The 13,551-nt window shown below is 45.2% G+C and overlaps 1 protein-coding gene across 1 annotated transcript; it reads left to right on the plus strand.

The window, feature by feature from the left end:
- The first annotated feature begins 14 nt into the window (after positions 1–14).
- Positions 15–12,351, plus strand: LOC130378674 (NLR family CARD domain-containing protein 3-like). The gene is made up of 7 exons (XM_056585380.1): positions 15–30; positions 579–2,394; positions 3,315–3,488; positions 4,722–4,895; positions 5,072–5,118; positions 6,177–6,247; positions 12,334–12,351. The coding sequence occupies exons 1-7, from the start codon at positions 15–17 to the stop codon at positions 12,349–12,351; spliced, it is 2,316 nt and encodes a 771-aa protein (XP_056441355.1).
- The last annotated feature ends 1,200 nt before the right edge of the window (positions 12,352–13,551 follow it).

A 13,551-nucleotide genomic window follows, 5' to 3' on the forward strand; every position in this document is an offset into this window, starting at 1 on the left:
CTTGTGGCAGCATCATGGCACAGTGTCATGGCAACCGAATGTCATCGTTTATGAAAGCCTCCGTCTACCCTGTCCACACTACAACGTGAACCCAGCAGTTTCACATTAATCCACCTCAGCGATCGTTTTTTTCGAAAAGCATAGTTTTCAGTGTTTTACCCTTTTTATCGAGTAAACGCGGCTGTCCTCCCTCTGCCATCTCGCTCGTGCTGTTTTCTGAATAAGGTCACCACACACACACAGCTCGCGTTGAATGCTCTGGGAGAGGGACTGAATTGCGCATGCGAGTCTCTTTCACAAAACCTCATAGACAACGGAAAATTCCAAATTAATATTCCATATTAATTTGGAGATCGTTTGACCCAAGAATCGAAATCGTGATCAAAATTTGATTAATCGCACAGCCCTAGTCCTTAACATTTTGAATCTGTAACATGCAGTCCTCCACAACCAGCTTTTCCGACCACATGGAATGAAGCGACTAAATATCATGAAGTTGATAATTTTACAGGAAATATTGACCTGGTTCCACTGATCACCATCCACCAACTGATGTCATCTTTTTTTTTCTCATTTAGGATCTGCTGCTGTCGTTTGCCAACAAAAAATTAAGTCTCATTTGAAGAAGAAGTTCAGGTGTGTGTTTGAGGGAATCGCTAAAGCAGGAAAGCCAATAGATCTGAACGACTTCTACACAGATATCTTCATCACAGAGGGAGGCAGTGGAGAGGTCAACAAGGAACATGAGGTCAGACTGATTGAAACAGCTTCCAGGAAACCAGCAAAGGAAGAAACCCCAATCAGATGTGAGGACATCTTTAAACCCTTACCTGGACACGATCAACCAATCAGGACGATAATGACAACTGGAGTGGCCGGTATCGGTAAAACCGTCTTAACACACAAGTTCACTCTGGACTGGGCTGAGGGCAAAACAAACCAGGACATACACTTCACATTTCTCCTCACTTTCAGAGAGCTGAATTTACTGAAAGGGAAAGAGTTTAGCTTGCTGGAACTTCTTCATCACCTCTTTATTGAGACCAAAGAAGCAGGAATCTGCAAATTCGACCCGTTCCAAGTTGTCTTCATCTTGCATGGTCTGGATGAGTGTCGACTTCCTCTGGATTTCCAGAACAACCCGATCTGTATTGATGTCACAAAGTCCATCTCGGTGGACGTGCTGCTGACAAACCTCATCAGGGGCAAACTGCTTCCCTCTGCTCACATCTGGATAACCACACGCCCTGCGGCAGCCAATCAGGTCCCTCCTGAGTGGGTTGACTTGGTGACAGAGGTGAGGGGGTTCACTGACCAACAGAAGGAGGAGTACTTCAGTAAGAGATTCAGAGAGGAGACGCTGGCCAGTACAATCATCGCCAACGTCAAGAAATCACGAAGCCTCCACATCATGTGTCACATCCCAGTATTCTGTTGGATCACTACTACAGTTCTGGAGGACATCTTCAAAAAATCCCAGATTGAAGAGATGCCCAAGACCGTGACTCAGATGTACAGCCACTTCCTGAGGGTTCAGTCCATACAGGGGGACAGGAAGTATCATGAGAGAGCTGAAACAGATCCAGACTGGAGCTCGGAGAGCAGGGAGATCATTGTTTCTCTGGGAAAACTGGCTTTTAACCAGCTGGAGAAAGGCAACCTGATCTTCTACGAGGCAGACCTGGCAGAGTGTGACATCAATATCAGAGCAGCCTCAGTGTACTCAGGAGTGTTCACCCAGATCTTTAAAGAGGAGTGTGGGCTGTACCAGGACAAGGTGTTCTGCTTTGTCCATCTGAGCATTCAGGAGTTTCTGGCCGCCCTTTATGTCTTCTGGTCCTTTATCAACAATGGGGTCAATCTGCTCTCAACCTCAAGGAAAGATAAACTCCTCTTATACCAGAGTGCTGTGGACAAGGCCTTACAGAGTGAGAACGGACACCTGGACTTGTTCCTCCGCTTCCTCCTCGGCCTCTCTCTGGAGACCAATCAGATTGTCCTACGAGGTCTGCTGGGACATAAAAAAAGATCACTGACCACTCAGATTAAAACAGGTCTGCTGCGACTGACAGGAAGTAGGTCACAGACCAATGAGGGAACAGTGTCTTACATCAAGGAGAAGATAGGAGGAGACCTATCTCCAGAGAGAAGCATCAATCTGTTCCACTGTCTGAATGAGCTGAATGACCGTTCTCTAGTGAAAGAGATCCAGGAATACCTGACATCAGGAAGTCTCTCCGGAAAATCTCTCTCCCCTGCTCAGTGGTCAGCTCTGGTCTTTATCTTACAAACATCAGAAGAGGAGCTGGACGTGTTTGACCTGAAAAAATACTCTGCATCAGAAGATGGACTTCTGAGGCTGCTGCCAGTGGTCAAAGCCTCCAAAACATCTCTGTAGGTTCACTAATAACATGTATTACAATACACACTACACAATATAATTAGAACTGGAATATAAGGTTAAAATGATATGAAAAAGATCTCTGTATGTTCATAGCAACATCTATTACTTTTCTACTCATAACAGAATAAACATACTAGTTATAATAACATACAAAACATCTCTGTAGGTGTCCTATTAACGTGTAATGTATTACAGTACACATAAGAGAATATTCGCAACAATAGAATATAGAAGGAGTTTTCATTTAAAAAACATTTTCAATCTCAACTAAACAGCTATTTAACATTTATACATCTGATAAAGAGAAAGTTCTCTCGCGGACACGTCGGACAGCGAAATATTTGATTCAATCTTAATGCATGATCCTGGGAAAAGTACTGGCAGCAAAGGTTACCAAGAACACATTCAGCGAGACAATAGGTGAACAAGATTCTTATAGGCAAACGTTTTCATTGTGGGTAGGGAGTGGGAGTGACCTAAGGCCAAGTAAATTTGTAATACAATGGGTGGATATTGGACATGTCTGCAGGTCTGTAAGACATGGCTGTAAACAGTTTACACAACAAAGAAGGGAGTTGATTGGCCTGGTCTCGATACCAGACTGACTGGCTCCAGTGGACACTCAAATACGAATTAACTTAACCTCTCTCAGTTAAAAGAGAGGAATGGATTTGTTTTAAGGTTACAGGGAGAATGTATACAGTTCCTTCTAATGTAATAATTATATAAACAAGGTTAATATAATTTGTATGTGATTGTATATTTATAGTTATGATTGATATTTCCACGACCACATCTAATTATTTAGTATGTTTGTTAAACTAATAACATTCCTTAATAATTGAATAACTTAAAGATGTATGTTTTTTTAATCACAGTTCCTAACCTGTTCTGTTTATTGTGTGTGCAGGCTGAATGCCTGCCATCTGTCAGAGAGATGCTGTGAAGCTCTGGCCTCTGTTCTGAGCTCCAACTCCTCTTGTCTGAGAGAGCTGGACCTGAGTACCAATGATCTGAAGGATTCAGGAGTGAAGCTGCTCTCTGCTGGACTGGGGAGTCCACACTGTACACTGGAAACTCTCAGGTCAGTTTTACTCAATGGTCAAACAGTTACACCACAAGTTCCACATCAGAGGACGGTTATATAACTCAGCTTATAACTCAGTACCTGTGATGACCACATCCATGATTTTGTATCATTGGAGAGGGAACACCTTTTGTTTAGGTGGATATTCTAATACATCCATATGCCCGCAACCTTTCAATTCTCAATATAAAAATTAGCTAAAAATATAATAATATTGCCCCCCCCACTGTCCCCCGTATACGGGACAGTGATAGTTTAGAGCGGGGTGAAGTACAGGGGGTCTTTGGAGGGTCATACCCCTAGTTGGACACCTCAGACCCCCTGAAAGCCTCAACAGAAACATTTTGGAGGGTCTCTGGAAAGATATAAAAAAAATTATTTGAAAGTTGCAATTGTCACTCAAACTGTGTTTTATAGCTTAATTTATCCAGTAGGGGGTGCAGGGATACACGTGTACACGTGTAACCGGTTAGTAAATCATAACCGTTTATGAAAAATAAGTAAACGAAAAAAAGTAAAAAAAAAAAAAAAGTCACTGCACCATTCGTTTCAATGGGAATAGCGACGGTCTATACTTTCAACATAAAGTGTACATATTTATAATTTGAAATCCGTCCCAGCCTTTATACCACAGATACTATAGGGTCTATAGCATATAACCGTGTTTTCTGATTACAGTTTAATGTAGCAGTAAGCTGACAACATCCTAATTAACACCGCAACTGCAAATTAACCACATGGAGATAACCATGGCAACCGGTCAAACAAATGTTCTTTTTGCGATCATTCTGCTCGCGCATCCGCCGTGTTGATAAACAAATAATCCCCCTATAGCGCGACTGCGGTCCACTTTAAAATAAATAATAAAACTTCATTAATTAATAAAGAAACGGTTTACCGTGTACACGAAAAAGTAGGGGTCGTGTAAACGTTAAAAAAATGTTTTAACCATTCACACCCCTAATAACCATTACTCATTATCTTAATTGCGAATTCTTTATCACAAATATGGTCCCTTCAATGGACCAGGAAGTGCTTCATAAAAGGACCTTCTACGTCATCAAGGCAACGCCACTTGTGTTTGGAGTAGGATGTTCACTAAGTGGTTGACAGACTGGAAAAACACAGGATTTTACAGGCGTGTGTGTGTGTGTGTGTGTGTGTGTGTGTGTGTGTGTGTGTGTGTGTGTGTGTGTGTGTGTGTGTGTGTGTGTGTGTGTGTGTGTGTAGATTGACTGGCTGCCTGGTCACACAGGAAGGCTGTGCTTCTTTGGCCTCAGCTCTGAGCTCCAACCCCTCCCATCTGAGAGAGCTGGACCTGAGCTACAATCACCCAGGAGACTCTGGAGCTGCGCTGCTCTCTGCTGGACTGGAGGATCCACGCTGGAGACTGGACACTCTCAGGTATGGAGAGGACAGCTCACCACTAAGGGACAAAGTCTCCTACAAGGATTGATGCTGCTGCTAAATGAAGTGGTTTGAAGAGGCAGCTGTCACTCATGTTGTGTAGAACGTGATGAGACGGCAGATGATGAAGGTGAATGTTTCAACGTGCTGCTCGCACTTTGTTTCCCCCCCAGTGTGGAGCACGGTGGAGTGTTGAGACTGAAACCAGCTCTGAAGAAGTGTAAGTGTCTGTTTGATTCATCACAAAACACACTCACCATTGAGATGGAAATCCACATCCACACAGCAGGAAGTGAGGTCACATCCTGCTGGGAATGAAGATGATGGCTGACATCATGTATCTTACGTATATTAATACTGTCCACCATCACAATTAAACCTGCTTGTATAAAACCCAGCAGGTATTACATTGTTACATTGAGGGGGGGGTGACGGGGGAGGGGGGGCTGAGGGGGAGGACTAGGGGTGAGGGGGGGGACCGGGCTGAGGGGGGAGGAGTGTAGGGGTGGGGGGGTGAAGGGGCTGAGGGGGAGGACTAGGGGTGAGGGGGGGGGGGGGGGGGGTGGGTGGGTTGGGGGGGGGACCGGGCTGAGGGGGGAGGAGTGTGGGGGTGGGGGGATGAAGGGGCTGAGGGGGAGGACTAGGGGTGAGGGGGAGGGGGGGTTACCGGGCTGAGAGGGTAGGGGGGTGAAGGGGCTGAGGGAGGAGGGGGGTGAAGGGGCTGAGGGAGGAGGGGGAGGGGTGTGACCGGGCAGTGAGGGGAAGGGGAAGGGGGGGTGACGGGGCTGAGGGGGGGATGGGAGGGAGGGGGGATGAGGGGGGTTGGTGAGGGGGAGGGGGCTGATGGGGAGGGGGCTGAGGGGGAGGGGGCTGAGGGGGAGGGGGCTGAGGAGGGGGGGGGGGGGCTGAGGGGGAGGGGGGTGCTGATGGGGAGGGGGCTGAAGAAGAAGAGAGAGCGATCACAAAAAGAAAGAGAATAAAAAGAAGAAGAGCAGCCTGGATCCAAGGAGAGATGTTTGTTGTTGATGTATTCATAATATTGTTCTTGATGTTTTCATAATATTGTTCTTGATGTTTTCATAACGTCATTGTTGAGGTGTGTGTATCTATGAATGTGTACATATGTATACGTATGTATGTGTTCATATCTATGTATATGTACATAGAGCGCATGAGAACAGTTCTAGTGATGATGATGATGATGATGATGATGATGATGATGATGATGATGAGGATGAAGAGCGGTTCAGCAGCTCATCATGTCTGGTTCTCCCTCAGATGCCTGTGACCTCACACTGGACCCCAACACGGCCCATAGAGACCTCTCTCTGTCTGAGGACAACAAGAAGGTGACGATAGTTGAAGAGGACCAGTCGTGTCCGGATCACCCAGAGAGATTTGACTCCCGGCTCCAGGTGTTGGGTAGAGAGGCTCTGACAGGCCGCTGTTACTGGGAGGTAGAGTGGAAAGGATGGGTTGGTATAGGAGTGACATACAGAGGAATCACAAGGAGAGGAGGGGGTGATGACAGCAGGCTTGGACGGAACAACAAGTCCTGGAGTCTTCATTGTTCTGATGGTCGTTACTCTGCCTGGTACAACGGTACAGAGACAGCCCTCCCTCTCCCCCCCGCTGGCTCCACCAGAGTAGGAGTGTATCTGGACCGGCCTGCTGGCTCTCTGTCCTTCTACAGAGTGTCCCCAGGTGGAGGAGGGTCCTCAGACACACTGACACACCTCCACACCTTCTGGTCCTCCTTCACCCAGGAGGACCTCCTCCCGGGGTTCAGGATATGGGGAGGGTCCTCAGCCTCTCTGTGTCGGTTGTAGAAAAACAAAACTGTGCAGACTAAGTGTAGTAAATAAAAAAAGTGCAGCCCCCTCCGCCCCGGCGCGCACACAAACGAACACGCACAGGCACGCACACACACACACACACACACACACACACGCACACACACACACACACACCTACACATACACACATACACGTTCATACACACATAAAACTCTCTCTCTCTCTCTCTCCCCCCCCTCTCTCTCTCCCCCCTCTCTCTCTCCCCCCCTCTCTCTCTCTCTCTCTCCCCCCCCCTCATTCTCTCTCTCTCTCTCGCTATCGCTCTCGCTCTCTCTCTCGCTCTCGCTCTCGCTCTCTCTCTTCTTTAAAGTATAGCATGATAAACCACGAAAAGACTTTTAAGATCTCCCATAGTTAGATAAGCACATTTATTATTTTAAATGTATATAAAATACAGATTGATGGTCAATGTTTGTATATTTTTAGACTTCACCAGTTTTGGTCTTAAGGGCATTTTTGTCATAATCCTGATTTGCGACCTGATTTAAAGCAGATTTTATTTTTTATTCATAATAACCAAGATGTCTATGGGATAATGTTGCATGTTGTAAATGTCTTAAGACTGAATCTTGATTTTTTGTGTTCTGTTGGGAACCAAGCGGCCGCAGAACATGTTCAGTTATTAAAGATACGTGCTCACCTGTTGATGATTTGTAAAGTCTGCTGCTTCTATTGTTTTAGTCCTCTAGTTAATTGTGTACATGTAAGGGACTATTTTTCTGTCTTATTTGTTAATGAAGCATAATTGCAATAAACAACTCAGTGGATCCAACTGAATGTTCTTCTGTGTTTAGCCAATGATTTCTCGTTTTATTAGTTAATAATGCTTCCATAAGTGCCTTAAGAAAAATTATTAATAGAACAACAAATGTTTTTCCGATATTATTCTTGGACCTCCTCCCTGGGTTTTGGTTGGGTGTTTCTGTGTCAGTTGTAGAAAGAAACCACAGACAGACGCCCGGATACACTCTCACTACATCCATGATAGGGAACGATTTCGAACACAGCTAATGTCTCTCTCTCTCCCCGGCTCTCTCTCTCTCTCTCTCTCCCTCTCTCTCTCTCCCTCTCTCTCTCTCTCTCTCTCTCTGTCTCTGTCTCTGTCTCTCTCTCTCTCTCTCTCTTCTCTCTCTCTCTCTCTCTCTCTCTCTCTCTCTCTCTCTATCTCCTATGTCTTCTTTAAAGTATAGCATGATAACCATTTCTTTTTGAAAAGGCTTTTAAGATCTCCCCTAGTTAGATAAGCACTTTATTATTTAAAATGTATATAAAAATAACCTATTGATGGTCAATCTTTATATATTTTCAGACTTCACCAGTTTAAGTCTTAAGGGGTCTTATATCATCATTTTTGTCATAATCCAGATTTTCGACCTGATTTAAAGCAGTTGTTATTTTTTATTCATAATAACCAAGACGTCTATGGGATATTATTGCATGTTGTAAATGACTTTAAACTGAATCTTGATTTTTTGTTTTCTGTTGGGAAGCAAGCGGCCACAGAACATGTTCAATTATTAAAGATACGTGCTCACCTGTTGATGATTTGTAAAGTCTGCTGCTTCTATTGTTTTAGTCCTTGCGTTAATGTGTAAAGTAAGGGCGACTATTTTTTCTGTCTTATTGTTAATGACGCATAATTGGACAAAAACTCAGTGGATCCACAAATGAATGTTCTGTGTGTTCAGCGGTGATTTCTTGTTTTATTAGGATAATGTCCATAAAGGTATATCAGAAATTATAAATAACACATAAATGTTATTCGATTTTATTGGGGCCTCCTCCCTGGGTGTGGGTGGGGAGGGGGGGGGAGGTGCATCATTGTTCTCGTGTCGGTTGTAGAAAGAAACCCACAGACAGACGGCCCGGACAACTTCTCTCTCTCTCTCTCTCTCTCTCTCTCTCTCTCTCTCTCTCGCTCTCTCTCTATCTCTCTCTCTCTCTCTCTCGGTCTGTCTGTCTCTTCTCTCTCTCTCTCTCTCTCTCCCTCTTCTCTCCTCTTCGCCTCTCTCTCTCTCTCTCCCCCTACTCTCTCTATTCTCTCTCTCTCTCTCTCTCTCTCTCTCTCTCTCTCTCTCTATTCCCTCTCTCTCTCTCTCCCCCCCTCACAAATACCATTTCGATATGCTATTACTATTTATTTTATTTATTTAGATTCATAATATCGTCTGGAGGCGCACACAGCTTTTGACTGTGATAACATACATTATGAGATTGACGTTATAGCCTCGGCCTACTAGCCACCTGACAGTGATAATTTTTTTTTTAAAGGAGTCACGTTGAACACAAAAGAAACTTATTAATTACAAGTCTAAACTGTTGGAAATAGAACGATATGGGGGGCGAGAGCGTGCCCTGCGCAGCCCTTCTGAAGTCGAAAACAATCTCCCCATTGAAATGCATTGGTTTAATATTTAATTAATTTAATATTAATATATAGATATATATTATATATATAAACATACAAGTATCTCGTTAGCCTCTAATATTTAGATCATGTAGCTTTTATTCAATTCTTGTTATATAATAATATAATAAATTATCTGTAGCCTAATTGACCGTTGAAAATCCACTTCCACCAATTTGTAAGTGTGGTTCGGGTATACCAGAAATTATTAAACTATTCATAATTTAAAAACGATGAAAAAAAATAAGGTTATGGGCCGAATTCGGTTAAAATTCAGCATCTGCTGGCCCACAACTGGATCGTCTCATTTCCTCGTCACACGCTTTAATTTAATTATATTTAAATTATTATGACCATGGTGCCTTTATTTGCATGGGTTTACATTTCGTTCTGTGTAGCATGGAAAAATCAGAGAAACACTCCCATTCAGAATGCATTAGTTTACATTTCGTTATTCGGAGCACCGTTATTTTTATTTATTTGTTTTCAGTTTTTGAGGAGGTGCTTCAAAAATGAATACAAGTCTTTTTGGCCATGGATCCAGATCTGTTTCGGAGCCAGTGGCGCTGGGTCAATAGAGGGCGCTAGGGCGCCGCCCCTCCGCGAAATATTCACTTGAATATATCTGCCAACTATTAACCAACTTTTATCAACACAAAATAAATCGACAAAAATACATAGCGTTTAACCTCGTTTAATTCTGTGATATACTTGTCACTGCCAGCAACCATTTAAATGCATCTGAACGTCAATGATTTGGGCTAGGTTAGTTACAAAAGAGAAAAGCGATACCATTGGCCTGGGGCGCACACTGGTGCGACCCGAGCTGTCTCTGCTTGATAGACAGCAAAAAGTTAGCGAGTTTACATTGTTACGTATTTAAAGAACATGAGCTGCCTCCACATAGCCTCTAGGAAGCAGATTCAAACACACAAGCTGTATTACCCTCACTTAACCACTAGGAAGCAGGACCAAACATATAAGCCGTAAATACTATACATAGCCACAAGGGGAGCAAGACCTTATTGAAGGCTGCTCCATCCACAGACGGCATCACCTTTAGTTAGGTGAAGAAGCCAAAGCCATTACGTCACCCCGGCCACTCCCACTACATAGGACACGCCCACTTGACGTCCACTAGCGGGTGATTCAAAGGAAACAGGGCAGAAACTCTCGGCAGCCCATACGATGGGGTTAATATAGCTTTGGTCAGCTGGGAGTCGCTCAGCACGTGCAAAGACACGCTTCAACCTCCTTTTGCTCCATAGGTTTACCATACCGAAATACTTGACCAAATAAAGTAACTGTTAAAAGCTATCTCTGGATTTGACGACTTTCCTTGAAGAACTTCTGCAACATTGACTTCAGCGTGACCGGCGCCCCTGACTTGGATGAGGGCTTTATTTCGAATGACCAATACAGGATAATTTCCTTGTTACCGAGTCGGACGGTTTGGGAATGCTCACTTCATTACAGCAGTGAGAAGACCCAGGTAATTTACTCCACTCTGATCCGGGATTTATCATAAATTTCTGTAACTTATTGATCATATCAATAGGAAAGGTACTATTTTACTATCATCAGGTATGGGTTGAAATCGTTAGTGTATATGTTGAGTGCTCTCACCTGTCACTGTTCACTTCTGTTAGTCAAAACAAAACTACTGATTGGCTACTACCTCCATTTTACCATTGTTGTATACATTATAAATGATTTAACTTTATTTAACAATGGTTTTCTAGGAATGGCCTCTGCAACATCGTGGTCTGAGGAGGACTTTTCATGTTCCATCCGTCTGGATGTGTTCAACAGCCCAGTTTTCACACCATGTGGACACAACTTCTGCAGAGGCTGTATTACAGTGTTCTGGGATGACATAGTCCAGTTCAAATGTCCTGTCTGCAAAAAAAAATCCAAATGTGTGACGATAAATAGTAAAAGTAGAACAGAAGACGAACCAGCGGAGAACAAAACACAAAAAGCTACAAATTGAGCCGAAAAACTTAAAAGAGTTCGGACCAAAATGGCCGCAGAGTGTTTTCGTTCCCCGTGGTCAGCAGGTGTCGCCAAATAGACCAAAACCATGCGTTCCTATTAAAACAGTGGGTCAGATCAATGTACTGTCGAGGTTTGAAGAGTACATTAAAGCACTTTTAAGGAATGATGTGGTAACGTGATCGCTTGAATAAATAAGAATGGCAGGGAAGGGGGGGGCACAGGACATCAATAGAATAATTACACAGGGTGCATTTGGAAACCATATTAAAAGTAATATTGTTTGTAAATAGGAATGTATGAAAAATAAAAAATAGGGGGAGGAAGGGGGGCTGGGGCAGGGGGGCAGAATAAACACAAACACATGGTAAGAAAAATAAGAAAGGGGGATCCTTTGTGGGGGGCCGGGGGCTGGGGTGGAGGTCATGTAAGGGGGCCTTTGGGGGGTAGGGAAGGGAGAGGTTGGGGTTAGGGTCAGGGGTGGGAGAGGTTAGGTTTAGGGCCAGGGTAAGGGGTCAGGGTAAGGGCTAGGTAAGGGAGGGGGTTGGGGTTAGGGTCAGGGGTGGGAAGGGTTAGGTTTAGGACCGGGAGAGGGTCGGGGTTAGGGTTAGGGTCAGGTGAGGGAGAGGGTTAGGGTTAGGACAGTCAGCAATTAACGACGCCACGGTGGCGTCGCTGGCACGGGCCATCATCAGGCGGCTCCCCAGGGGTCCCCGACCCACCCCAACGTTCAAACCAAGGGCTTGCATGGTCCCCAGCCTGTCAATCCAAATCCTCTCCGACCTGCGCCGTTGGGCGGCAGACCAAAAGGGGTTGGCTTCTAGCACCGACGCGGAAAGGGCCAGCCATCCGTGTTGTATAAAATGCACAACCAAGGGTAGGTGAGCGTCTCTTTTATGTTTGATATTATGTCGGTGCTGGTGGAAGCGGACCCGTACTGTGTTTCCTGTTTCTCCTACGTATTGGAGTTCACAAGTGAGACAGCGGATCAGGTAGACACAGTTCTTCGTATTGAGGCCTAAGTGCCGTTCAGTGGGGAGGACATTCCCATTGTTTTGGTTCCGGGCCAACGGAATAAAATTATAAAAATACGAGAGTCTAGTGACTCTGGGCTCCGACAAGGGGCGCAGTTTGGCCCTCACCAGGAGGTCTCTAATATTTTTGTTTCTCCTGTAGGCGGCGATGATGCCATAACCCGGAAGGTAAGTGGTCGTGTCGAGGAGATGTTGGAAGTTCGACCTGACCAGTCGGGTCAGGCGAGCGGACGAGGTGGAGGAGGTCGTGATAAAGGGGATGCGTTGCTCCTCGAGAGGAGGACGTGTGAGTTTAAAGGTTTTAAGGGAGAGACGGCGGGCCGATCGTGAATATCCCCTAAGGGCGAGGGCGTCAAACAGAATTTTAACTGCTTCCCAGAAGTCTGCAGTTCTGGAGCATATGCGCTCAAAGCGCAGGAGTTGCGGTTTAAGGAGCCCCGCGAACGTGTGCCTAGGGTGGAAGCTGTGTAAGAGCGCGTGTGTGTCTGAGGGCTTAAAGAAAACGTTCACGTCTAACATGAGGGACGTCTTGAACTGTGGGCCTTTGAACGTGGTGGTATCGAGAAAATCAACGGAGGAAAAATGTTTGCATGATTTGAGAGTAATGGACGGATCGTGCGTGTTTAGGATGTTTAGAAATTGATCGAATTCCGATTCAGAGTGTTGCCAAACGCCCCATATGTCATCTAGATAACGCATGTATGATAGAGGTTGCAGAGGGCAGACGGCGAGCGCAGAGGCTTCCCACTGCGCCATAAAGAGGTTTGCATACGAGGGGGCGAACTTCTTCCCCATAGCCGTGCCTCTGATTTGGAGAAAGAACTGATTTTCAAAGAGGAAATCATTTCTCGTGAGGTTTATCTCCAGCAAGCGAAGAAGTTAGTCGTCAGGGCGCGTGACGTCCGGACGCAGGTTAAAAGCATCACGCACGGCGCGCATGCCCCCAGCAATGTCTATATTAGAGTACAGACTGCCAACGTCCATAGTGAATAAGAAAGCGTGCGCAGGGATCCGAAGAGCACGGACCTTGGTGACGAAATCATAAGTGTCTTTTACGTAGCTCGCGTGTGAGATAGAAAGAGGGTAAAGATAGTGATCCAGGTACTCAGCCGTATGCTAGGTTTCACTGCTACAGTCCGAAACTATCGGACGCCCCGGGGGGATCTTAAAGGGCTCACTCCAGGCCACAGGCTCTTTATGTATTTTTGGTAACATGTAGAAGAGCCTGGGCCTGGGTTGCGCGTCACCCAAGAGGTAGTAAAATCAAATCAACAATCATCGGGACGGTCGCAGTATATATGGGAGCCTCCAGTTTGGAGTAGTAGCGCGTGTCGTGCAGCTGCCTGTGGCCCTCCCATTT

Source organism: Gadus chalcogrammus, unplaced genomic scaffold (assembly GCF_026213295.1).
Source record: "Gadus chalcogrammus isolate NIFS_2021 unplaced genomic scaffold, NIFS_Gcha_1.0 GACHA098, whole genome shotgun sequence".
NCBI lineage: Eukaryota > Metazoa > Chordata > Actinopteri > Gadiformes > Gadidae > Gadus > Gadus chalcogrammus.

Coding starts and splice junctions, on each gene's coding strand:
- LOC130378674 (XM_056585380.1), top strand. Junction 4,896..5,071: donor TGGAGACTGGACACTCTCAG/GTATGGAGAGGA, acceptor TTTCCCCCCCAG/TGTGGAGCACGGTGGAGTGT. Junction 5,119..6,176: donor GAAACCAGCTCTGAAGAAGT/GTAAGTGTCTGT, acceptor GTTCTCCCTCAG/ATGCCTGTGACCTCACACTG.